Source organism: Peromyscus californicus, unplaced genomic scaffold, assembly GCF_007827085.1.
Source record: "Peromyscus californicus insignis strain IS unplaced genomic scaffold, ASM782708v3 Scaffold_24__1_contigs__length_46423439, whole genome shotgun sequence".
In the NCBI taxonomy this organism is placed as follows: Eukaryota; Metazoa; Chordata; class Mammalia; order Rodentia; family Cricetidae; genus Peromyscus; species Peromyscus californicus.
Window position 1 is genome coordinate 21,043,848 of NW_026294535.1, and position 26,361 is coordinate 21,070,208.

Below are 26,361 nucleotides of genomic sequence, written 5' to 3' on the forward strand. Positions count from 1 at the left end.
ATTAATTCCTCTGTTATACTGAGAAAATAATAGAGGCATCACCATCCCTGATTTTAAGCTCTATTATAAAGCTACAGTAATAAAAACAACATGGTATTGACATGACAACAGACATGTGAATCAATGGAATTGAGTTGAAGACTCTGACATTAATCCACACACCTATGAACATGTGATTTTTGACAAAAAAGCCAAAATTGTACAATGGAAAAAAGAAAATTAAAGATTTTAAATGGTTAGGTAAACACTATAACTGTTCTTTTTTTACTTATTTTATTGAAGATATTGTTTCAAGGCTGAGGTGATTAAGAAAGCTTCCTTCAATCCTCTATTATTTTCTCAGTATAACAGAGGAATTGATAAGGTCTTATTTTCTAATTTTGCTAACCATTTTTTGCAACATATTTCCAAGATGAATAATGGCAATGTGTTTAATTTCAAAGGTGAATTATCAATAACTTTTTAAATTTCATGGGGCCAATGAGATTGTCACATGAGCCTGGTGACCTCAGTTCAATTCTTAGTTGGAAGGAAAAAAAAAAAACCTCCAAAAACTTGTATCCTGACTTCCACACATGTTCACAAATATCACACACACACACACGCACACGCACACGCACACACACAAAATTGTAAAATTTTAAAACTATAAATAAATTCTATTTTTGTACTCACTATATTCTGAAAATATCATTTAATCAGTCTGTTTTTTTTTTAATTTTGTCACATAAAAGGGGCTCTATGGCACAGTATTTCAGTTCTGTCTTTATCATCGTCAGTGAGGCTACCACCTGCCTTTTATAGAATATATATAAAGAACTTAGAGACTAAAAACAAAAAGATTATTTAATATTCCATTTTATTAAACTGATTCTGTTGCAAATTGGTTAGATTATTCCATGTAAAAGCTGAATAGCTATAAGAAAATAAAACACATGGTTTCAATGTCTATTTTCTCAAACTAAAAATGGATTAAAGAATAATTACATTTTAAGTAGTAAATGTATATTTCCTATTTTAATCAGAAAAATGAGAATGCAGTCTAACTGGTAATTAAGAAATTAAGATCAGTCCCATCTTTCTACTAAATTATTAAGGAACATAAGGGATAGTTATTTTTAATAAAGCTGTATACAACAAAATTATTTGTCATATAAAATGCTACTTAAAGGTTGAAAGACCAATGTCAGGGTCATTGATAAATTTAGAAAATTGAAAATCTAAGCAGTTTATGTACACAATATAACTTAGCTTTTCACTCATTTTCTCTGAGGCATTATGTAAATGCCAATACACTAAATCTGCACATCCACACACAGACTCATAAAGCAGCACTACATGAACACAGGGTCCCAGTGTTATCTGTGTTATGGGGGGTCAAAACAAGGACCCAGTATTTGCAGACTTGAGACTGTGAAGACAGAAAAGGAAACCATCTTTGTAAACACTGCACCAGGTGCAATGCCCTCCCACTCTAAGTCAAAAGATCAGAAGCAGATAAAACAATGAAAAGAATGCATCGATGTAATTTATATACCCAATTTCAAGTTTCCTTGACATTACATAGGCTAGGCTACTCTATTATTCTCTTGAGATATGTTGTTGAAACTAAAGACAAACATTGGTAGGAGCTTTATTCTTCCACTTTCTTAAGTCATTATATAAAAGAACATACTGGTTCACATTCATGAAAAATGAGATGTCTTTAAAATGAACAGAACATTTTTCTGAAATTTCATTTTATTTCATACTTAAGAATATGACCCTTGTATAAGCTCCCTAGAAATACATTTCTTTCATGGTGTTCAAGCCCCACTGCACTGTGAAGGAAAAAGAATGTAAGAAATATCTTTTAGGCCACTCATTGAGGGGAAAAAAAAAATATGTAGAAGTAAAGATTTACGTGGCAGGAATCAATACCCAAGAAATAAAAACACTTGATGAACTGAAACAATCACCCATACTGTCATTAATGATCCCAAATCTTCCTCTTTCACCTTTTAAGTACATAAGCTCAACATTTACCTATATAATATCAAGTCTAATAAATGAAGCTTGAATCTCAGTTCAGAAGAAAAGAAACAAAGGAAGGAAGGAAGGGGGAGGGAGGGAGGAAGGGAAGGAAAAAAATCCAGAGAAGGTATTTTGTTTCTTACATTTTTTTGTATTTAGCTTTTTCCTAACCTATTACTTCCAAAATTCACTTTTGTATATTGTGGCAACTAAAATATCTAAGAAACTTTCTGCCAAAAGGGAAGTATGTCAGTTTATTGGCACCAGATGATGCATGTATCTCAATCCTCTCATACAATGTGCATCTTGGTTGATGTCTTATGCATTAGGCACTTGTCTAGGAAGACTCTGAATTCATGAAGGGCAGAAACCATCATTCTACTATATACTTCATTATGCCAAATCTAGTACTTCAGATCCTGTATCTGTGAGCATTTGCTATTAAATTTATATAGCTTACCAAATATAAAACAACAATTATAAAGGTGTTTTGAATTAAAAAAAACAGAGCTCCCAAAATTTCAATCCAGTTACTCAATATAATATTATGAAAAAAACTTTAAAAAGTAAAATTAATAATTGGTGTGAAACTCATACTTCATGCCTTTTGCTTTTCATGTGTGTGTGTGTGTGTGTGTGTGTGTGTGTGTGTGTGTATGGTATATGTGTATATATATGATATATAGTTAAATACATGATCTATACATATATGAAAAGCAAAATATCATTTATATATAGATATTAGTCAAGAAGCTCTAAAATCTAAATTATGAAAGAAGAAAATGAAATGATCACTATCTTATTTATGAAACTTTTAGCAACAATTTTTTTTTAGTTTCTAGCTTTAAATTTTAGTTCACAAATTCAAATGAGCCACATGAATATTAAAGTAAGTCATTTTCTTCTGAAGTATGAAAGATGTTTCACAGCTGTTTCTAGCAATCCTTTAACAAAGCTCCTGCTTTTGAGCATAATTCTCAGGGCCAAAGTTGAACAAGTTTTTCTTGGGAGCAAAACTAAAAAGAGAAGGCACAAAAGCAATAAAGAATGGAGTCATGAGGAAGTCAAGGAATGTTTGTTTAGGACATCACTCATCTCCATCATCTGCCTGATTTAAGCTTTTATTACAAAAGCTGCCTAATTGCTGTAAATATTTTCCCACCAATAAAAGACACTTCGTGGATAAAAGCACTTTTCATCAAATTTAATTTTTTAAAAAAATTCATGTATTCCTATTCTTTACCCAAATTAGAGCTTTGCAGAAGATTGCTAAAGTCCACAGCAACCACATGAAGATCCTAACAGAGTACAAAGAGTAGATGTCGCTCTGATCTGAGCCATGGAAGTCATCTTTCCTTCAATTAATTGACTCTGCCTTTATGAACTTAAGAATCTTTCAAGGGGGCTGACATTTCACTCATATGAAAGAGCTTGGAATGTGACAGGGGAAAGGGAGGCGAAGTAAATCAAAGAAGTGAGCAATTTTCCAGATGCAATGTATTTTTCTTCTTCTTCCTTTTTTTTTTTTTTTTAAAGTAGAAATTTTGGAGAGCCTCCTGACATCTCAATGCTCCATGCGAAACACAGTAGCAAAAATGCTTAAGGCACAGAGCACCAAGAACCAGACAGGCACGCATTTGAGCATGCACACACCCACAAAACAAACATAAATTCCAAGCTGTTGCTCCTTTGATTGTAAAGTTTTCCTGAATTGGCTAGATATCTGAGTATGCGATTCAATCAACGCGATTTTAGCATAAAAGCAATAGCACATTGGCTAATGTTTCTTGGTTTTAACCACTAAGCCTCAGTCTTCATGCTGGCCTCTTCACCTAAAAGTTGCATTTATAAAACCTGTCCAGTTGACTGGACTTTAAATCACACCAGAATATTTCACTTGTCGCCTTCTGCCACATGGTTGCAAGAAACTGTGCCCAGATATTTCATGCAAATACTGATCCATTCAGAAAGTATCCCCCCACCCCCACTGAGTAGAAATTCACTAAAACATTGAAAGGTTAAAAAAAAAATCTTGAGACCTGAAGATAAATTCTGAGCAACAGAGTATATGATCGTTGTGTCTTGGAGCCAAAGAAGGGGAAATGGAGTTAGCTCTCAAAGCTCCCTGGTTCAATATTGCCTTTTTTCCCCCGGGGTGTTTCCTCGTTTATCAGGTATCATTTTACAAGAGATTTCTTGTTATCCACAACTAGCATAAATCAATCTATCACAGAAGGATTTGTTTAATACATTTATTCCTTTAAGAAGTTGCATGACCATATTTCATTGACTTGTACAATAGGAAAAAAAAAACTTACTACTAAAACAGAGTTTGTGGAGGCTGGTGCATGGTAAACCTATTTAGTCCTTTCAGGGGTCCATTCTTAGATTTTTAACGTTAAATAATAACAACTATTCATGTAAGCTGGTCTCGCTGTATATCTTGACCTTTAGCCCTTCCACACACAGCAGCTTATTGTGGTATCCTTTAAATATGAGAAATAAGAATGTTTTACTTTGCTATGAAAAGAAAAATAAAAGAGTACTGTATGTTACATGGCCCATGAAATATTGGCGGTGTGCTCCTTGGCTTTCATTCTCAGAACGGCGATACTGGAAGACCTCCTTTCAAACTCTGGCTTTGTTTCAAATGCATGTCCGTTGGTAGCCCCAGTGAGAAGAGAGTCAGTGAAAAAATTGTTCAGGGGCACATGGCTGAACTGATTCTGGTGGTTTGAAAACCCCGCGTAACTGGAGTCTGTCCGAGGCGAGTGAGAATAAGGTGTCATGCAGGAGGACGCATCACGTGGTAGCATGCACGAAGTAACCACAGAACCACCACTTGCGTTTCCTGCCCACAAATTGTTCTGGATCTGGAATATATAAAACAGCAAATATTACATTCACACATTCTCACCTGTACACTCTTACTTTCCTTAGATTTACAAAGTTGGGTTAGTTATTCAGTATTTGACCCTATTAGGAGATCTGTAATTTCATTCAAAACATGTATACAAAACACTGAGTGGGGAAAAAAAATCATTGAAAAATTCTTACAGTTTGTTTACTATAATAGGTCATCAAAGCTCACATACTTAACCATAGAAAATACTCTCAGAAAATGAAAATTTCTTGATATTCTTGTTTTAGTCTCAACTTTAAGATGCATATGAGATATTTAGTCATGAATCATGGCTTCTATCCCCTAATCATGGTTTAGGGAAGGAGCTTAAAACATGGTCTTAAATTTAAAGATAATATTCATCTTTCTCAACACAGTGACACAGCTGTGTTTTTTTCCGGTTCTGAAGCTGGACTCTTAGCACAGCGGTTTTTGTTGGAAACTATGGCTGACTTCTATACAATTTTGTCTGAAATGATATTTTTTAATTGTATTCATTCAGAAAGTATTTTCACTTTCATTGCTTCTTGTGTCATATCTCTCCTTCAATAAATTCCTCTGTGAACCTGAAATACTCATATTTGAAACATTGATTCTACTATTTATATATGACATGGGGAATTCAAAACAGACATGTGACAATGTAAAACAAACTTATAATTCTAAAACATTAACCATTACCAAATAATGGAAGTACAGGTGAAAAACTGCAAATGTTAAGATGTCATGTGAGTATAATTAAAGCACTCCAAACATAACATATGCAAAAAAGAGGTGTGATTTGTACCCAACCAATTCAACATTCATATTATTAAATATCTAAAAAAATAATTAAGTAAAATAAAACCATCATGCACAAATTTTTCAAAGTTAGTAGCAGATAAAAGGAACACTAAGTAGAATTTTAAAATAAAAAAGTATCTCAATCATTCTAGGCAAGGTAATTAAACAACAAAAATAACAGACTGGGAGACACATAGAAAAATCACAAAAAGTGGAAATGGGGAAAAGGAAGAGTTGAGACTGTCTCGTGGTATAGCAAGGCAAAGGGATGCAGCCTTGGGCGATGAGAAATGTATGTGCTATGTGCCCAGTTTTTCTTTTTTCTATTTTTTTTTTTTTTTGCATGTGCTCTTTCGTTTTGCTTTCCGAAACAGAGACTAGCTGTGAAGTCTAGATATGCCTAGAACTTGCCATGCAGCCCAGGGGAGACTGGGGCTCCCAGTCCTCCTGTGTCAGCCATTTAAGTCCGGGATTACAGGAACGTGCATCACTCCAGGCATGTTGCTCCTAACAACCTGTTCACAATACATTTAAACTAAACATGGCACCAGTATGTATTGTCACTCTATCTGGCTTTCTTCTATTTTTTTTTTTAAGTCATGATAGAAAATGGAATCATCAATGATTTTGACACATATGGATGTCTTGTAATTTGCATATTCCAGGCTTCTACATACAGCTTCTGATGTATTCTTACAAAACCCAAGTTGAATAGCACTCTATGACATCCCATGTTCTGTTAATAATAGAAAAACGTATTCATAAATCTAGCACACACTGATAGAGAAGATACTCTGAGACTCAAAACAAGATGGTACATTTGTTTCCAAAACATGGAAGAAAATGTATACAAATGATTTTAACACTTCGGTGGTGTATCTCACAAAAATACTCACTGAATAACAAAATACTTCTGTGTTGTTCAAAAGTGAGTTCCTTACATGACTATATTTAAAAATCTGTTTTAAACTTGTGTCTTTATGTAACTATGAATATAAATACAGAGTTGACCGGTGTACCTACATATAGATGTATATAATTATTTGAATATTTGATTAATCCTTCAGTCACCATGGACTGTGTTGTTTTATTGTTGGCTTACTCCTCTATGTACAGTTTACATGAGCCAAAATGATGCCTGGGCTATGTATCTCAAACCAACAAGAGGGCTGTTAATGTCATTACTCCATCAAAATAGCTCTTCTAATGTAACCTGGATGCTTTCCTCACCACTCAAACATTGCAAACATCGCAAAACCCACAGTCACATGACTGAAAAAAAGTTCAGAAAGGAATCTAAACTTGTTTACTTATTTGAAAATGAATGGTGATAGGGAACATTTACTTGCCTCTCCTTATTAAACTGTTTCTTAATTTATAGTGTCCCTGAAATTTATTATTCTCATATATTATATTCCACATGCATAGAAACATGTTTCCAACCCCATGACACAGTGAACAGAAGTGGGTAAAGACAAAGAAACACTCCATAAACTTAAATCAATAAAACATTTATTCTGAAAAGAATTAACATTAATCTACTTGTAAATCTAAAAATATCTGGAATTTATTTTAATGGAAAATTAAAGGGTAAATGATTTTATTTTATCATTAGCTTATCTGGATCTGATCAAGCATGTCAATGTACGATTTGTGATAGAAAAAGTTGCTAACTTGTAAGGTATATTTTCAGAGTAGATCAAATTGATAGAGCACATTACTTATAGCGATACTTTAGTTTGGATATTCAAACATTTTTAAGAATTTTGTTTCCTCCCCTGCATAATAAACTCTCAGAAACTTTTCCTAATACATTATTTCTCTGTGCTGTTTCTCTAGCACTTTTTACTCCCATCCCAAATGTGTCTTTCATTTTAAAAATATAATTTTGGGGTCTAATAGCTTTCTATGGAAGAACTTCAGGTGCAAATTATAGCACAAAAAAAATGTGACTTTACTTTCTCTAAACTATTCCCTCTGAGTGTTTATAGATTTAATGAGGATGGCTAATATCTAGTGCTTGACAACTAAGGGACATTAGTTAATTACCATGTGTGGCATAAACCACAAAAACTTTTATTTTAACACAAGTACATGGGTGTTTTACTATCTGTTCTTTGTAGGTGAGTCAAAAGCAAAGGAAAAAAAAAACAGAGAACTGAGACTGAATAACCATTAAGGCCAGATCTGACCCAAAGAAATCTAAAGACACTAAAATAATGTGACTATTTTTATTAGTTATAATTGCTTATTTATTTGTGCATACTTCCAAATTTGTGATTCCAAGGCTCTACTGTACGGTAGCAAATCCAAGGATGACTGATCTTAATTATTTTACTTACCTTGGCCTATAAAAATAAATAATAAACCCTTCAAAAATGTATTGAATGAATGCAAAGTTTCTAAGAATGTGAAATTTACACAGATCAGTTTCTGCAGGTATGATAAAAATTTAGGAACTGCTTGGATTAATATAGTTAATGTATATTTATGGTTGGAAATCTAAATCACCATGAGTATAATCACAAATCACATTCAGATTCTTCTACTTTGCTGTCTATATCTACATACAGGGTTTTAGTTATCAAAACTTATTTTCCATCACAGATCCATTTAAAAGGTACTTGCTCATTGCATATGTAGTATCAGATCATAGAATCTATATTAAAATGACAGTAGTGAAAAAATACACATTGCTCTTTTAAAAAAAATCACCAAAATTAGGAGGCACTACTGGAGTCCAACTTCCAAATGCAATTATCCTCTCAACAGCTTTAACTTCATTCATTTCCTGCAGTCACAAGGTCTACTACTTTGTAAGAATTTCATTCTTCTACTTACGTTCCATAAAAGGACACTGACTAAGCATTATTTCTCTTACTCATGAAAAGCTTCAGCTGTTGTTAGGCAACTATGACAAAGTTCCCATGTCTTTTTTTTTTCCTCCAGGATTTAATCTCTCGTCCTCTCAACCTCTTCTCAAATGTCATGATTCAAGACTGTCCATTGATCACGTTCCTGTAGATATGTCTGAGTTGCCAATCACCTTCACTCTAACTATCATGGCGCATCTACAATTGGGTTTATTATAGAACAGGTGTGATCTAATTACAGCAGAGGAGACTTGCAACTGTCATCTTTGCTGGAAATCACCTATTTTTAATAAGTTAATGCTTGAAGGCAAAAGATGATAAAATAGCTGAATTTGTTGGAATCCAGACAACCTATGCCTATGCCAATTCCCTTATAGTCTCAACTTGAATCTACAAATTGCATAATCTAAAATTGTGCATTGCTTCTTTGTGAATGGCAAGCCTAAGAAAGATCCCATCCTTCTGCTCTACTAAAAAAAAAATGCTATAGTAATTTTACTTTTACATGGGGCAAGTTTCTTTTCGGAATATTTCACAGAGACGACAATGGCCATACCTTGTACCAAATTGTTATCTGAATTGTTTGGGGATCTCTAAAGTACCTAATATTCACATGCTGCACAACCACAAAATTCCCTTGTGTGTATTTCCTAAGCAATACAGGAAAAAGATGCCTGTACATTTTATTTTTATTTGGAATATAGATTCTAAAAAAATTCCATGTTTTAATGTGCTTCATGACATTTTTTAGAGGCTCGCTCTGCAGATGTGTTCAAAGCACTGTCCAGGAATTTAGCCATGCCTTTCATTAGCAAGACTGGAAGCTCCACTTCTAGATAGTGTACTCTGCTCCATGTTTTGCTAATCAAATGGGAAACCTAACACTTACTTAGCTCATGTATTTGGAATTATGCAGAAAGATGTCTTGTTTGATTCTTTATTATCACAAACTAAATTACATTCTTTTTTTTCAAGACATTGAAAGAATCGGAAAAGAGAGATAGAGGTGTGTGTGTGTGTGTGTGTGTGTGTGTGTGTGTGTGTGTGTGTGTGTGTGTGTCTGTGTGTCTGTGTGTGTGCATGCAGGGAGTTTGGGGGTGGTGGCATGCTTGCTTATAGATAGCTTCACTCTGGATGCATACAGATGGTGATTTGAAATCGTATGTATGACAAATCATACTATGAAATTATATAGTTACTTTATCTTGGAAACTCCATCTCCATGTGGATTCATTCCTTGAAACCAAGCTTTAAAGCACATTTTAGTACCTTAAACATGGTGCATATTTACAGTGTAAGTTTTTTTGTAACTTGTAATAGTTTTTTATAGATTTTAAAGAGAAATTCTGCCTTTGTCTTTATCTTAGCAAAAAAGCTTCATATAAAATTGTTTCTGGATAGCATTGTAGCCTCTCTGTGCTAATTTAGAAGTGCTCCACTTCTGTATTAACAACATGAACATGTGTAACACATTTCTTTTCATTTTGAAGTAGTTTTAAAGCAATTAATTAATAATATTTTTCTCCTAAAATAAATTGCATTTACTTAGTCTCACGTCATCAAAGAGACCATTTTCCTACCTCCTGTCACCAACATTTGTAGTATTCGTATGCACACACACACCTTATACACATTCACGTTACCCTTATATCACATATATGCATATTCCTTGTAGGAGCTAAATTAAACACTGTTTGAAAATAATAGAGTGGGAACTCACAAGAAGTACTTTTAGTGATGTTAGAGCAATGTTTCCTTTTCACTAAAATCCAAAAATTGATTTGGATCTTTCCCCTTGGACAACTATTTACATATATTGATTGTTCTATACAGTTTCTGTTCTTACTATGAACATTTATTATCACATTATCACTATGAAGTTTGACAGATTTTTATATGATGTCTTCAAAATAAAATTATTCATTTCTACAAATGCAGTTTAATTTCCTAGAAGCTATTGCATGCTTCGCTAGCGTTTCTCCTACTGTAAAGTTTAGCTGACAAAATACTAATAATCATATTCTCAGTAACTATTGACTGGCTTTATCATTCATTAGTTTTTCTGGTCACTACATCGATAAGTCAGTGGCAAGAAAAAGGACGATATTTCTAAAGAATGTCTTTGCTTCCAGTGGCTGAAAGGGTCCAACCTGAATGAGTTGGGCAATGAAAAGTCCAATTCAGATAGAAATGAGGGCACAGCTTCAGTTCCTACTTACTAGCTCTAATTTTAATTTTGAAATATTGAAAATGATGTATCAAATACAAGGATTTTTTAAATCAATTTACATTTTTAATTCCTAAAATACACTTATTAGCTGTGCAATGTGATAAACTTGAAGTCAAGTAAATTATATATCCATTAGAAGATCCTCTATTAAAATAGTTTCCCATTTTTCATTTTAAGTAAAATTCCATCATGGAAGTGAAGGCAGGGATTTGGAAGAAGTAAGTGTGTTATTTCTATTTTAAAGTCACTATTATATGGAACAGTATGATACTGACAGCATAGGAAAAAGCTGCCCAACAAACTGTCATGTCACTGAAAACATAAGAGATTGAATGCCTAGAAATTTTCAAAGTAGCATCACATAAATGTGTTTAAATTACAATTCTAATAAATTCTCTGAATCAAAGACATACCATTTCATTCTTTGCCTATAATGTTGAACACATTGTTAATTTTATAGGAATTGTGGTAACTGAAAAGGATTATTTATAGGCAATCTCTCCATGTCCAAATGATTTCAAGTGTGAAGGAGTAAATAATATTATTTAATCTTCCCTCTTTTATTCTTATGAAGCAACTGTGTTCATATAGTACATTTCCCAGACATTTCTTTCACTGTTTCTTCATGGATTTCAATGTGTACATGAGTCATCCTGATCCAACAGTACTTAATTTATTTTTATTAACAATTATTTTATTAAATTCACAACTACGGGGAAAAGCTAAAATGATCATTTGTTCACAAAGTTGTACATATAAAATCTATAATATGAACAAATATGCAAATGCCTTGATTTTCACAGAATGTTTTTAATCTTATCTACTCCACTCTGGAGCCATATATTAACTTTGCGCAAGTTTATCAGTTTTATTCTTTTTATTGTTTTGTTTTTTAAGACAGGGTCCAACTATGCAGCCTTGGCTGGCCTGGAGCTTTCCTATATAGACTCAAGCTGGCCTCCAATTCACAGAGATCCATTTGCCCCTGCATCATGAGTGCTGCTATTAAAGGCATGACCCACCTGGCAATTTTACTTATCTTTTGAATTGGCTTTTATTTTATTTTATTATTTTTAAATATTTCTTAGATTAAAATAAAATACATCATTTTTCTTTAATCCTTTTCCATCCTCCAGCACTTTCTATGTACCAGTCCTTGATTTCTTTCAAATTCATTGCTCTGTTTAATTGTTGTTGTGCTTACCCACGTGCATCTTACCTGTATTAAAGACAAAGATTGAATTCTATTCTTGTGACTTTTTATTAACTAACTTGAATTTTTATACAATTTTATTTAAAACTATGATTTTTATTTTTCAAAATCTATAAAAACACAAGGAATTAAATATAACATTAGACCAGCCAGGGCAGAGTAATGAGACACCATGTCAAAAGGAGACACACTGATTAAATTAAATATGATATAGGTAAAACTGTAAGTCACAAGCAAAACAAAGTTCTCACAGAAATGAAGGTAAAATGCAGGTTTTAACCCACACATATGTTCTAGTAGACTGGCCAAGCTTTATTTCCTATAGGATTGCTCTCTGTTCATTTGAATAAATATATATGTGTGTGTGTATTCAAATGTCTATAAATTTGTGTGTATATGTATGATAATATTTCCTATCATGCTGTGCTCATGTATTCTTGTAAACTACTTAACTGTATTTTTTCTTAAGATATAAAAGAGTGCTAAAAAAATTATATAAGTCCAATATTATAACTTATTTTAAGCAATGAAGAAAAGCCATAAAGTCATCTTTAATTATGATTTGACATTGGAAAAATAAATAAATGTGAATTTTCACAGTCTAAGTAATGTGAATTACTTCTTTGAGTGTTATTCTTTATAACTTCAAATTTTTAATGTTTTAACATAATTAAACAAATTTTTAAGTTAAAAATTATATGTTTCACTTATATGAAAAACTTTTAAATATAACTCTGCATAACTAACTTTGAGACAGTGGATATTGATAAAATATTTAATGAAACTCATAACTTATTTTTAGTATATATACATATATATGTATATGAAATATTCCTCATGTACATTTATGAAAGCTTATATATTTATACATTAAATTAAAATAGTAGCTTTACCCATTATAAAGCAATGCTTATTTGGATAATATAGACTATACTGTATTTTTCTGATTTTAAATAATACAGTTAGTGAAAATTCTGAACTATCAATACGATTTGTTGGCCTAATGATGGTATGGTTTCTGTATCTTTGGTTGCTGTATCTTTTCATGACTGACTATCCCATAGTTATTTCACAGATTAAGAACATTCATTATCCAATATACTAAACACAACTTTGTGATTATTTTAGGAGATAATGGTTCATTTACTTTAAAAACTCTGGATATGAATAAAATAAGTGATAAAATGAGATTCTATATGCATTTGGTAAAATGGACTTAGTGATAGTTCACCACATATTATATAAAACTTGATTCATATCTCAGTTTTTTAAAATAGGACAAAATAATGACTTCAAACCTTTAGCTGAAACTTTCTGTGGAAACATTTTCTTCATGAGAAAATTATTTCAGTGATTTGAAATCACATGTATCCAAACTTCTAAAGTTACTCTGTTTGATTGTAGTTAAGTAAATGCGTTTTTCCCCTAAGTCCTTAAAAAGTGATTTTACTCTGATTGGATGAGATTAAATACTACAGTTTTAAGAGAGGAGGTAGGTACAATTTTTATTTAGAAAATAAAAATTGACAACTAGTGGCTATACGAAGCACTGCCATTTTATTGAGGGTTTGTGCGTGCAAGACACTATCCGAGGGACTTTGCATAAACCGTTTTGTTCAACACTCACAAACGCCCTGTGAATTTCCATCCTCCTACTCTAAGTGAGGAGAAATGTTCCTAGAAGTTAATTCATTTGCCAAAAGTCTGAAAGTGATTAAGCGGCAAAGTCAGGGTTTGAATGCAAACCATTATGTTAACCCTAAGATCTCCTCACATCCCAGGATTTGGTGCCAAAGAAAGCAAGTAAGCAAGGACTTTTCTGTTATTATTATTATTATTATTATTATTATTATTATTATTATTATTTGGAAATCAATTTAACTCTCAGGATAAAGGAGGAACCATCATCAGTCCTGGTACCAACACCGCCTGCACTAGCCTCAGAAATACTTCTAAATTTACAGATTAAAGACTCAAAAGGAAGCCAAGGAATTACTCAAAAATCATCTAGCTACATAATAGATACCTAATAAAGTAAATGTTCCTGTGACCCAAATGAAGCCTAACAGCATGGAGATATCAATCCTTGTAGGGTCAAAGGTTGACAGAAAATATTTAACCCTCAACAGAAAACAGCTCCTTCTTCAAAATATTGTTATTGTTATTATTTTATTTTGTTAATTATAAATAAATGAGCATTGAATGTTGATAGATTCTCGCTTTTTAAATCCAGGGCTAAAACCATTTAAGTCTCTAGTTAGTTGGGCCTAATTTCTGTGCAGAAATGAGTGACTTAGTATAAACATTACCTAGCTTGTAATTTACCTATAAAGCAGAGGATTTTTGACTTAACCATTCACATATCTTCCACTCCTTAACCAGCAACTAACATGTATATGTTGAAAAAATTTAAAAAATATTGGGGGGAATCATTATGATGAGATGGGTCTGAAGATCTCTCTAGTCTATTAAAGAAGGAAAGCAGGAAAAAGTTAATTGCTTAAACCTACCAGTGCTGCTTCTGATAGAGACTGCAGAAGTCATCTGTTTCACTGATAATTATTTTTAGTTTTATAATGAAAAAATGTTGAAGTAAATCAAATGATACTTGCATTTACATCTATTGACCAGTTAATAATTTGTTTGCTATTACAGTGATACAGATGTGACTCGATTGTATTTTTAAAAGACTACATGGCAAACAGTAGGAAGACCTTGCATACCTACCACATACTTCACTGTCTCTAAGAAGGTTCTAGTAGAGGGAGGATTTTAGAAGGTCAAGGAAGAAATATCGTATGAGTGGGGAAGGGAATTCTCATAGAGAAACAGAATCCACACAAACAATGAGACCGTTATTAAAACAGTCATGTCCTGAGCATCAGATAATTTAGCTTGATCACAGTATTGCCAAATGGCTACTGATATTGTAGGCAAAAGCAAAGTATATGTGTAGATAGATAGATAGATAGATAGATAGATAGATAGATAGATAGATAGATAGATAGATAGATGACTGATAGATAGATAGATAGATACACATATACCTTTTGTTTTCTTTTTAACTCTGTGTGTACCCCTGTGTGTAGGCATGTGCATGTGAGTACAGGTGCCCAAACCACTGGCAGCTGTGAGTTCTCAGATTTGCATGCTTGGGAATCAACCTCAAGCTCTCACCAAGCTAGCTCTCCAGCCTTGAACTCACAGAGATCCTATGCTCTCTGCCTCCTGAAGGCTGGATTATATGTGTGGGCAGAATGCATGGCTTTAATGTATGTGGAGTGGTTGGTTGGTTGGCTGGTTGGTTGGAACAGGGTTTCTTGTAATCCAGGCTGACCTCAAACTCACAGCTAAAGATGGCCTTGAACTCTTACTCATTTTGCTTCCATATGCTGCTAAAAACTGGGATTATATGTATGAGCACCATGCTTAGTTTAAACTGTTTTCAGCACACACACACACAAAAAAAAATGTTACCTAATGTATGTCATTCTAGACATCATACAGCCCATCTTGTTCATTTGCAACAAAAGATAAGCAGATTTTTTTTAAAAAATATCCTTTACACAGTCTAAAAGGATTCAAGACTTTTAAAATATTTTTACATCATTCCTCTATAAATTTTAAGACGAGAGCCTATTTAGGTTTGCAGAAAAGAAGGCACATCTTAGTGACAAAATTAACTTTCATGATGTGATGAATTTAAAAGAGAAGATTGCTGAAGTAGGCCTTCATGCCTGACCTCAGATGATACAGACTCAAGTGAGTCTATGATGATCAGAAAGACGCAAAGTGACTGGGTTAAAATAACACCTGAGTGGTTCATTTTTACTGATATTTCTAGAATGATATTGTTACTACAAAGTAATGAAAACCAGTTGGAAACAAAGTTTTTAAAGCATGTCACAAGAGTTAATTATGTCCTATATAGACATCTTTCTGCTAGGTAGTGATTTTCCATACTTCAAAAGACTGTATTTCAAACCCTCTCTGTTTTTCCTGTATTTCTGTGTATGCTTTCGCTTTCCTGCCAAATTGTTAATTCTTTATTTCTGCCCTGCCTCCAACAGTTTCCAGTTTTCAGCTTTTTTTCATAGTTTATAGTTTTTTTTCCTGTAATTAGTAACAGTACCAAATTCAATGTCTTATTGCACTAAGTTGTTGGATTCTATTTCAGTGCCTATTTCTCCTGTTATGTGTTTCTATTTTCAAGCTGCATGATAGAAAACATTTCCTTTAGGCTGAAGCTTGGGAGACCTAATCTTGACATAATTTTTTTTTCAAAGAAACTAAAATAAGTCTGCTCCATACTTCATGTGGAAGGAGCATTCTCCCCTGGCTTTTGCCAGCATTTACTGTGACATATGCTTGATTCAAGAATTCCTGACCAAAAAAAAAAAAGTTAAATGATTTACCAGTAACATAGAATAGTATGAGAGGTTGTTACAATGCTCATTTTATAGGCATTTATCAATTTCACTGTCCAAATAAATTCAACACAATTCTTCTCTATTCCCATACTTTAGTATAACCAATTTATTCACATGACATGGAAGTTTCAAGGAGGTTAAGAATAAAATTCCCATGATTTGTGGAAGTGGAAAAAAAAAAAACATCTATCCAATGTCTACCTAGACATACCTTATCTTCTTCCTGTTTTACCTAAGAGGCTTCCGTGTTCTGTTAACTGATGTCCAAAGCTGTAAGGTGCAGGAAGCCAATGGCAAAATAATGCCAGTAAAAAGGATGGCTAGTCAGTGCTTTAGGCCCTCACAAAGATTTTAATTGGTGCCAGACCCTATGCCAAATGTTTTATGAAACGGCAAATAAGAAAGATGAGCCAATAACAAAGTAACCATCAGCCAGGAACACAAATAGAAAATGTGAATAGTGTTCAAAGGCAAAGGGAAGAAGACAAGCAGCAGTATTTAAAATTAAGGATGTCAGTCAAAAATTGTGTAGAAATTTTACAATTGTTTAAATTCTACTTCAAAATAGTTTGACAGTTGGTATCTTTCTCTTCTAAAATCTGAAGTTAGTAGTTTCAAAATTATAAATTATACACTGTCACAGTCATTTATGATTTCACTGGCTTAGGATACATTCCCTGCCTCCCTGGAGTAAACTGCAGAGTCTAACAATGGGACTCATGGCTTTTTAGAATTATGTTGCTGGTAATTCAAAGACTTAACTGTTTTCACCTGGAAAGACAGTCTGTCGTGTGAGATAAGATCAGCTTTAAACCACCATAGACATGAGCAAAATGAATGGTCTCAGCAGGCTGTGTGTGTGTGTGTGTGTGTGTGTGTGTGTGTGTGTGTGTGTGTGTGTGTGAATAAATGCAACAATCATTACTAAAGAAGAATTTGAGAGTAAATGGGGAAATTGGAGGGGGAGTTAGGGGTGAAGTGATATGAATATAGTATTCATGTTTGAAATTTTAATAAAATATTTAAATAGTATGTTTCCAGAAAGATTTTGTGCAACTGAGCCAAACCTGACTCTGGTCAAATCTGAGTTTTATCACAAGTGAAAGTAAATGTGTAACTCCTATTTCTGTGCCTCATTTTCCCCATGAGCAAAATGGAGAAAATTTATACCCATTATAGATGGCTGTAATTTCGGTTAAATAAGTTCCTATGCTACCTGTTTAGGCCTTGGCCTGGACAGTACATAAGGGTCCTGAAGTGATTAAAAAAAAAAAAAAAACTATTTGGAATGGTGGTGTCTCTTCCCATGGAGCTTACAATCCAGAGGGGAAGCATCTTCATAACGTTTTGTTAAAAATGTAACTGTCACCCAAAAAAATATGAGCTTAATGAAATTTCACTAGTTCTGTGGCCATAAGTAAGCATAAGATATCCATGCTTCTAACAAGGTAGGTGTATGGTAACTGATTTCAGATAAGTTTGAAAGGACACAGGATATACTAATGGAAGAATGTAGCAATGATTCAAATCATTTCATAATTCTGGCCTCTTGAAACCTGTGGGAGAAAGACTGAATCATAGCAGTTGCTCATGCCTACCCTGTAAGAAACCATTGATGTGTTCGTGGGCCAATTCCTTAACATAACTAGACTTGTTTTTCCTAAGTTTTACAGTGAGGGAGCTGAACTTGGTACTCTGCGATGTTCTTTTTTAAATGTATAAAATTGCACATTAAATTTTTTTTTAAAAAAAACTATATGCAAGAGAGAAGTTCCCAAAACCTCTTTTCAAGGAATTTTAAAGACAAAAGAATACCAGAAAAGAACTACACCAGAGGGCTGAATTCACATGGAGGGTGAGAATTTACAGTTGAGTAGAATGGCTATTCTCACATTTGGAGCTGAAATGATGTATTTGCTGAAATACCGAAGTAGTTATCCAGAATACATTTCATATGTGTTTCCATAGCAGTGCCTCTCAAAGCATGTATCAACAAGAAACAAGGTATGAAACAACACACAGCCTGCTCCAGACAATCCCCACGTCCCTTATCAGGCATCAACACAGCAGTGCAGAACATCGTTATTCTATATTAAGGTATAATAGGATAGACATTAAGATGAGAAAACACATGCACACGTATCACAAAGTGTGAAAAAGAAGAAAACATCATTGATCCAAAAGAAAAAAATAATGAGGAAAGGAAATATGAATGCTTTTTGAGATGTGATTAGAGAGCTCCCATTATATGAAAAAAAAATCTTACATAGGATTACTTTTTAAAAATAGGTCTACAGATGATAAAGTATTGAATGTGCTCTCGAAACAACATGTGATATCAAATCTGACAAAAATAGGTTGGTCAAAGAATGAGGTTTTTAAATAGAGTTGAGAACTAAAAGGTCACATTTAACAGCAGCATTTTGTACGTTGCACAAAATTGTGGCCACAGAGATTTTTATGATAGGCAACACATTTTTTTTTAAATCTAATAAAGAAAAATAGCCTGAATAATTAAAATGCATGGTAAAAATAAGACATATTAAAAGCTATTTTTCTTATATTTTTTTCAATATATAACAAACCCAAAAGGTACAGACCATGGAATATTTTTTCAGTGAATCACTGTGAAAGAAAATAATAAAAAATAAATAAATATTATTTAGTAAATTAAAAATTTGTTAAACATGGAATAAGTTTTCTGGAGGTTAAACTTTCACTCTTGATCCAGGACACCCTAAGGTCACCCTCTGAATCAAGCCATACCCACTGCCCTTGAAAAGTACTCCGTGTCATTGACCATACCTGTGGGTAGCTGTCAGTCCTTGGTAAAACTGAGATGTCATAGGCAGCAGCAAAATGGGTTTTAGCTTGCTGTATTTGGCCATATCGTTCTCTTTTCCTCCACTTGGCCCTTCGATTTTGAAACCAAACCTAGTGTATTTTTTTTTAAAGAGTACAATTTTAGCTGAAGAACATTACACAAAGCAAATCTGACGTTAAAATTTTCATGCTAGAAAGGAAAATCAAGTCAGTCAAAAGTAACAGCAAAGGAATTTCTTTACGTCAGAACTGGACCCACATGTTTGACTTTCTCTTCTACTCTGACATGAGGCATGGTATGTCCATGAGGTAATATCACTTATCAGAAAGAACGGGATTTTAGACAAGTTCATTTATGTACAAGTGTCTGTGTTTTCAGCTGTGAAAAACAAAAAAAAAGCAATCTGTACATATGATCATTATCCTCTAAGTAGACTCAGTGATCCTGAGAGACAATATCTCATACTCTTCTTCCCTCCAGCCAATTCATAACCCAGTTATCATCTTTGTCTATCGACAAATTATCTTGAAAATGTGTCCTAAACTGAAGACTCTTCTGCGATGAAGTTATACTTAAATGATCTTATGGAAGTTAAAAATTGATATTTTATCTAAAATGGCTGGTAGCAGTAATACCTTGATTATTTAGAAATAGGAAAATAAGATGACATTTTCTGTTGAGCATCATAAGGCTGATAGGTGAAGTACAATCACCTGAAATTAAAACTGTGATCTGAAAACACATAAATGTAATCATTATATCCAATCAAAAACACTTACAGATAGCAAAATAAGCGAGGCAGATGGAACCAGATGCCATGAATGCCTGTGAGTCAGTCTGCTTCTCCTAGGTTGTTAAACTGCCTTTCACGAGCTCTCTAATTGTATCTTAGAAATTCTCTTCCAAACAACTGTATCCCTGAGAGGGACCCTGAATTCTCATTTCTGGGTCTTGGAATTTTTAAAATTCTAATATTGTGGTATTTTCAAAAGAGAAACAGAAAAATTATATTTTAAATGAAAGCTTTGATATTTTTGAGTAAACACCATCTAGGCAGTGTTCAGGAATCGGCCGATCTTCTTTACATAACCATATGGACATTCTAAATGGATTAGAAAGAAATTGGAAATCAAGTATAAATAAATATAAATTGCAAAAACCTTTTCACTAAATATTGCTCAAAATTTGTGTATAATTTTTAAATACTAAATTCTAATTTTGTATGTTTTATACCATCACAACTTTTGCTGCCTATCAATATTCAGTTCAAGACCTACATATATGTTGCACATTTAATATTACACTTTGAAGAGTTTTCTGAAATCACAGCAAATCTTTAAACAGCATTTTCCTGTACTCAGCACAGAGAAGCACAAAGAATACATTGCATGTCATAAATGCTTTCTGTCTTCTCCCCCTACTCTGCGACCGTCTCTTTTAAATGGGTATCGATTTCCAAACTGCTGTAAAAATGCATGAAAGAGAACAACCTGAGTTAATATGGGTCAGGTTGGCTCTCTCTGCATGTCCTCAAACAGATAGGAATCTGGGCTGAAAGGGAAACATGCAGTGAACAGCTGATCAGTCTGCATGTAAACATATTTTTCTATGGTAACAAGTATAACTAATTTAAGTAACAGTCACGGGACAAAAAACACATGCAGGGCTGGTGTTAATACGAGGCAATTCTAACGTTCTTCATTAGTACAAACTCCCTATGTATTCTTTTGCTGAACTATGGTAGAGCTACCATTTGCTTAGAGAATGTGGAGCATAACCTGCGGCCTATCATCCCTGAGTCACCACATGTGGTCAGTGATGACAAATGGACCACACAAGCAAAACTAACTCCATTAACAAAAGAAAAAAAAAGTCAAAATTCATTCATCTTTCTATTACAGTAATTTATGAGAGAGGGAATTCAATCATGCGGTAAAAGTATATAAAAAAGAGAAAAAGGTCTTTTGAATTATTGCTGCCTTTCAAATTTGTACTTATTACTTGCCAACTAGTAAAGTGTCATTTAAAAATATCAACTCTAGCCATAATAAAAATACTGCTGAGAAAGCAGGTAGCATTTTATCTAGTATAATTCTTTCCTTTCTTTCTTTCTTTTTAACAAGAAATTAGATTCACTGAACCTTCTGGTTTAGTCATTTGACTAAACAGCTTATAAATACAATCAAGTACATAAAATTATTTAAATGCATTGTTTAATAATTACACTGAAAAAATTTGTACTGTTATCTAGACCTTAAAATGTAAAATGAAATGATATGTATTGAAAATGGTTGGGGAATTCTAAATGAGCCAATCTATGTTTCTTAAATTTTATTAGGGAAAATATCTTATGGTATACATAGCTATTAAGAGTATTATTATCTCATTTTTTCTATTACAATAATTCCACCCTAAATAAAGCTATATATTTATGAGCTAGTATATAAATAATTTGCAAATAATTCATATAATCTAAAATTAAAACCATAATAGTTGAAAATATACCAAAGAGATAAATTAAATATATTTATTTATTAACTAGAAGTAACTATGAAATTTGTTTTTCATCCTTTAAGATTTTTTTTTAATCAGAGATATGCTATTATACTCTGTTCTTTTCAATGACTTTCATTATTAAGTTTCTGAAATCACTCTTTTTTCTAAGCTTAGTGAGTGGTCAAAATTATTACAAGTAAAAAGAAATTTTAATGGGCCAATTCGCTCACATGTTACTTTGGTACAAGTAAGATTTCATAGCTGAAAACATTTCTTCTTTTTTGACAAATCACAAGTATTCAAGCATTCGCTTATTCTAATATTATGCCTCCTTGGAAGGCCGCCTTTCGGAACCTACCTGGACCCTGGCCTCAGTGAGCTCTGTTCTCAGTGCCAGCTGCTCTCTGACATATACATCCGGGTAATGGGTTTTTTGGAAGACCTTTTCTAGTTCCTCGAGCTGCAAACTGGTGAACGTTGTTCTGTGTCTCCTTTTTTTGCTGCTGGATACATTGCTGTCACATTTGTCCCCAAGTTCGTCCAGTTCACCCTTCTCTGGCATCCCTTTCACAGGAGACATCCTGAGATTGTTGCAGCTGTCCATTGCTCGATTGAGCTCGGTGTGAAGGGGCTGTCCTTCCACTTTGGTGATTCCATAGTTCACTGCACTCAGAGAGGAAAAGAGCAGTACTCAGGATGGTGAAGCATACTTCGATGAAATAACTAATGTGAAGTAATTTAGAGCATCAGGAAATAGGTCTGCTAATAATTTATTTTACCAGTATTCCATCATCACATGATGTGCAGTGCATAATTATTAATTCAATGTTGACCAGGCTTAAAAAGCAGTTTTAAAAAATGTGTGCATGGACACATGATTTGCTCAAGTCCACAGATTTATTTTATATGGCAAATGTACTGTTTATGCATATGATTTATAATCAAATTAAAATAGTCAAGTGAAAATTTGATCCAGACTAAAAAAAAATCTAAATAACCATGACTTTTGAAATATGTACAAAATTCATACAGCATATACTTTTATTTTGTACATAAGACAAAATTAAACTACTTCTGGTTTTCAAAAACGTGCCATTTCAAGTTTAAACAGTACCTATCTAACAATATTAAATCTATCTCCCACCCTCCACGAATTGATACTGAGCAGAGATTTCAATGGGATAGGATTACCATTACATTTCACATATTTGAGCTCGTGTCTGAATTTAAATTTCCTCCAGAAAGCGATCAACTAATTTTTTAAAAAATTCTTACTAAATTCTGGAATTGCTTTTTAATAGAAAGGTATATGACTGAAGTGAACTTCTTTACACTAAAAATGTCTTGCATCCCCTGAATACTTCATACTTCCCTTCACTCGTGTCTGCGTAGGTCAGAAAGTTTTTCTGTTTTCCCTAGGAACGCTCAGAAATGACAATCACAGAAACAAATAAAGGAAAACGGCGTTTTCCATTCTGTCAGGAGTTTTTTTTAGTCTCGAGGATGTTCTTGAGATCGGAGTTCAAGCTTGCACTATAGCAAGAAACTAACTGTATCATTAAAATTTACAGTGGCCGTAAGGAAGCAGGAGCGATTCGGGGTTTGTGTTGTTGTAGTGGTCTTGTAAGGACAACAAAGGCAGTCCAACCAGAACACTAATTCCCAACGAATGAGCCTACTTTTTTCCATTTGCTTCTTTAAAAGGGGGTGGGGGTTGGGTGGAGGGGGGTTGAAGAACCTTTCATGTGTGCTACAAATGTACTGAATTTTACTGTCTGTATAATTTCAATTGCACGTTGGTCTTATGCAAAGGGAAGATGGGATGTAAAATTAACTATGAAGGGGGCTATGACTGATGAACAATAAGGTTTTGTCTTAGCAGACAAGAGTTAAACCGGGAACTGCGGCAATTAGGGGTGGGGGAGGGGAAGCCGCAAAGACGCTGGGGGCAGGTCTGGAGAAAGACGGACTTTTTCTCAAATGTAGCCCGGCCACCATCCGTGTTCATGCGATTCAATACGTCTCCGTTAAAATTCTCCCCAACAGTGAGATGATCGCTTAAAAGTTAATGAAGCACTCCAAATCAATCACCACTTGTCTCTCCCCTTTCCCCGACAATTAAAAACACGGTGGAGTTTATCTAGCAGTCCGCGCAGGCCACTACAGAACCATTTGGAAAAATCCTGTCAGTTCAAATAACTTCGTGCATGCGTCTGAGAAGGCCGAAAACACGGATGCGGCCGCCGAAATGCAGCCAGAAAGCCAAAAGTTTCTTGCATGTAAAAATTAGCTGTTCCAGTCTTTCCAAATAAACGACTGAACCACTTAAATAATAATTTCCTCTACCATGTGCATTTTTTTGTTGTGACCGAACAAGTTAAAAGTCACCCTCCGCACTGAATAAAATTAGTAGAATATGAGTTTCATTTAAAATCTATGTACGCAATATCGAGCAAATGAGCTCGCGAAAGAGTAAACTTCCATTTGAAAAATCTGAACTTCCATTAAAATAGGGGGCGGAGGCTTGTTGTAAATATTTCACACTTAATTCGTTTGTTGTTTTAACGCAGCCCGCTCCTTACAGCTTAAGGGTGGCGTATACACTATGATAAGGAAAAGTCCTCTTGGAATCATAAACCTGCTTTAGCTGTCGGGATGTGAAATGATAGGTTTGTGCTTGGGCTACGAGATCGAAAAAGATAGATGGTTTGTTTTGATAACATTTTGACTTGGAGATACGCTGGCATTCACAGTTGAAGATTCTGTCCAGAAGCATTCCGAAAGCCTCTTTTTAGGTGGCATTTTTATGTGGAGTTAAGATAATAGTAGACAACGCAGAATCCGAAAGTGAGTGATTTTATCGGGAATGCTTTGCACAAAGCCAGTGTGATTTGATGTTTAACAAGAACTTATGTTTGCTGCTTGCAAACGCCAGTTAAGTAAGTAAATAAAATCCGCAGAAATCACAAATTCACACAAGCTAATACAGAACAACAGAAACGCACCGTCTTTACAATGTAAACATCGTCACGACTTGGACAACAAAAACAATTTTGTTATTGTGTGCCCCCCCCCCCACACACACACCTAAAGGAACTCGAAAGATTTTGGGTTTCCTGATCACTGTTAACATCCAGTGATGGCTTTCTCGTCCGTGCGCCCTGGCATCCCGGCGGGGGCGGGTTCACAACCGAGGCGCGCTATCTTGACTCAATTAGGATCTATTTAGCGCCCTATTAGCCTATATTGGGGTCCTGGTGCTGTCCAGTTGTGGATTCTCCGGGAGAGCAAAACAGCATCACGCAAGATTGAGCTCTGGACCCCCGGTCGGTCGCGGGAGTTCCCAAAGCAGGAGAAAGTAAGTGCTGGGGGCCCAGGCTGCCTCCCTCCGTCTCCCCTACAGTCTGGATCCCCGTTCCCACATTTCTTCACTCCGACCCGCACCGCACCGCACCTCACTTCGGGGGAAGGGGCAACTGAGGCTGGCTGGGGCTAAGGTGAGAGCCCGGTCCGGGCGGTCGGGAAATAAGGATGAGGATGGGGTTGGGGCTGGAGCCGGGCCTGGGTCCTGGTGACTTACCGCTGCCGTCCTGACAGGGCGAGGTCCTGTCTAGGCGCACGTGATGCTCGGCCCGCGGCAGCGGCCCGAAGGCCTGCACGCATTTGCCAGCCGGGGCTTTGCCGTAAAAGGACTCATTGTCCAGCGTCTCCATAACGTGCTCCAAGGCGCCTCCCGTGCCCATGTAAAAGTCGCTGTTCTTGCTTGGCGGGCTCTTCAGGGCAAACTTCTCACTCAGAAACTCCATAATCCTGGAAGGCTGTCCGGCCGCCGCCGCCGCCGCCGCCGCCGAGCTCCCGGGGCGCTGGACGGGAGGCTGGAGGGCGCGGAGGGAGGAGGGACCAGTGGGCGGGAGGAGGGAGGGTCGGGGAGGAGGGAATGGGAAGCCAGTCCTGAGACGAGGACGACTCCCGGAGCTGCCCAGCTAGCTCCCTGCCTCTTAATGCGTCCCGGCTGCAGAAGGGGCACCCGAAGTTTGCTTTTATATCTTGAAACTCAGCTGGGCTCCTCCGGCAACCTCCCAGTCCTAATGAATATGAAAATGGGCAGGGACTAACTCCACCCCGGGGTTCTCCCCCCCACCCCACCCCCGCCCCGCTCTCCTCCTCCACCCCACTCCACCCCACCCCCATCTTCCCTACTCACCCACCCAGGGCAGGGCGCGCCCCGGGCCTAGTTCAGACAGACAGTTCCATTTCAGACAAATGCCAAGAGAGACGAGCACCCCCCCCACACACCCCCCGGACAACCCAGAAAACGTAACCGTCTCCACTGTGGACTGGCATGGCCTTGCGGAGGAGCCTTTGGTGAGAACGCAAAGTGGTTAACCCTCCACTCCCAGCGCCCTGCTGGGCCATCCTTCCCCCCCCCTTCCCCACCTCCCCCCACCCACCCACCCCCAACACCCGCTGTCCACCCCGCCCCCACGCCAGCCACTCACTCCCAGAAGATTTAGAGGCATCTTAAGAACTTGAAAGGAAGTATTGCTCTAAAGAGCTTTTATTTCATCCGTAAATCGTTTACGTGGAAGATCCACAT

The 26,361-nt window shown here is 35.4% G+C and overlaps 1 protein-coding gene across 1 annotated transcript; it reads right to left on the reverse strand.

The window, feature by feature from the left end:
• Positions 1-4,334: 4,334 nt before the first annotated feature.
• On the reverse strand, positions 4,335-25,570 carry Alx1 (ALX homeobox 1). Its single transcript, XM_052753766.1, has 4 exons — positions 25,345-25,570; positions 22,123-22,427; positions 19,250-19,378; positions 4,335-4,886 (listed from the first exon to the last, which is right to left on the reverse strand). Exons 1-4 carry the CDS (start codon positions 25,568-25,570, stop codon positions 4,566-4,568), a joined length of 981 nt encoding a protein of 326 aa, XP_052609726.1. The 3' UTR covers positions 4,335-4,565.
• Positions 25,571-26,361: the final 791 nt, after the last annotated feature.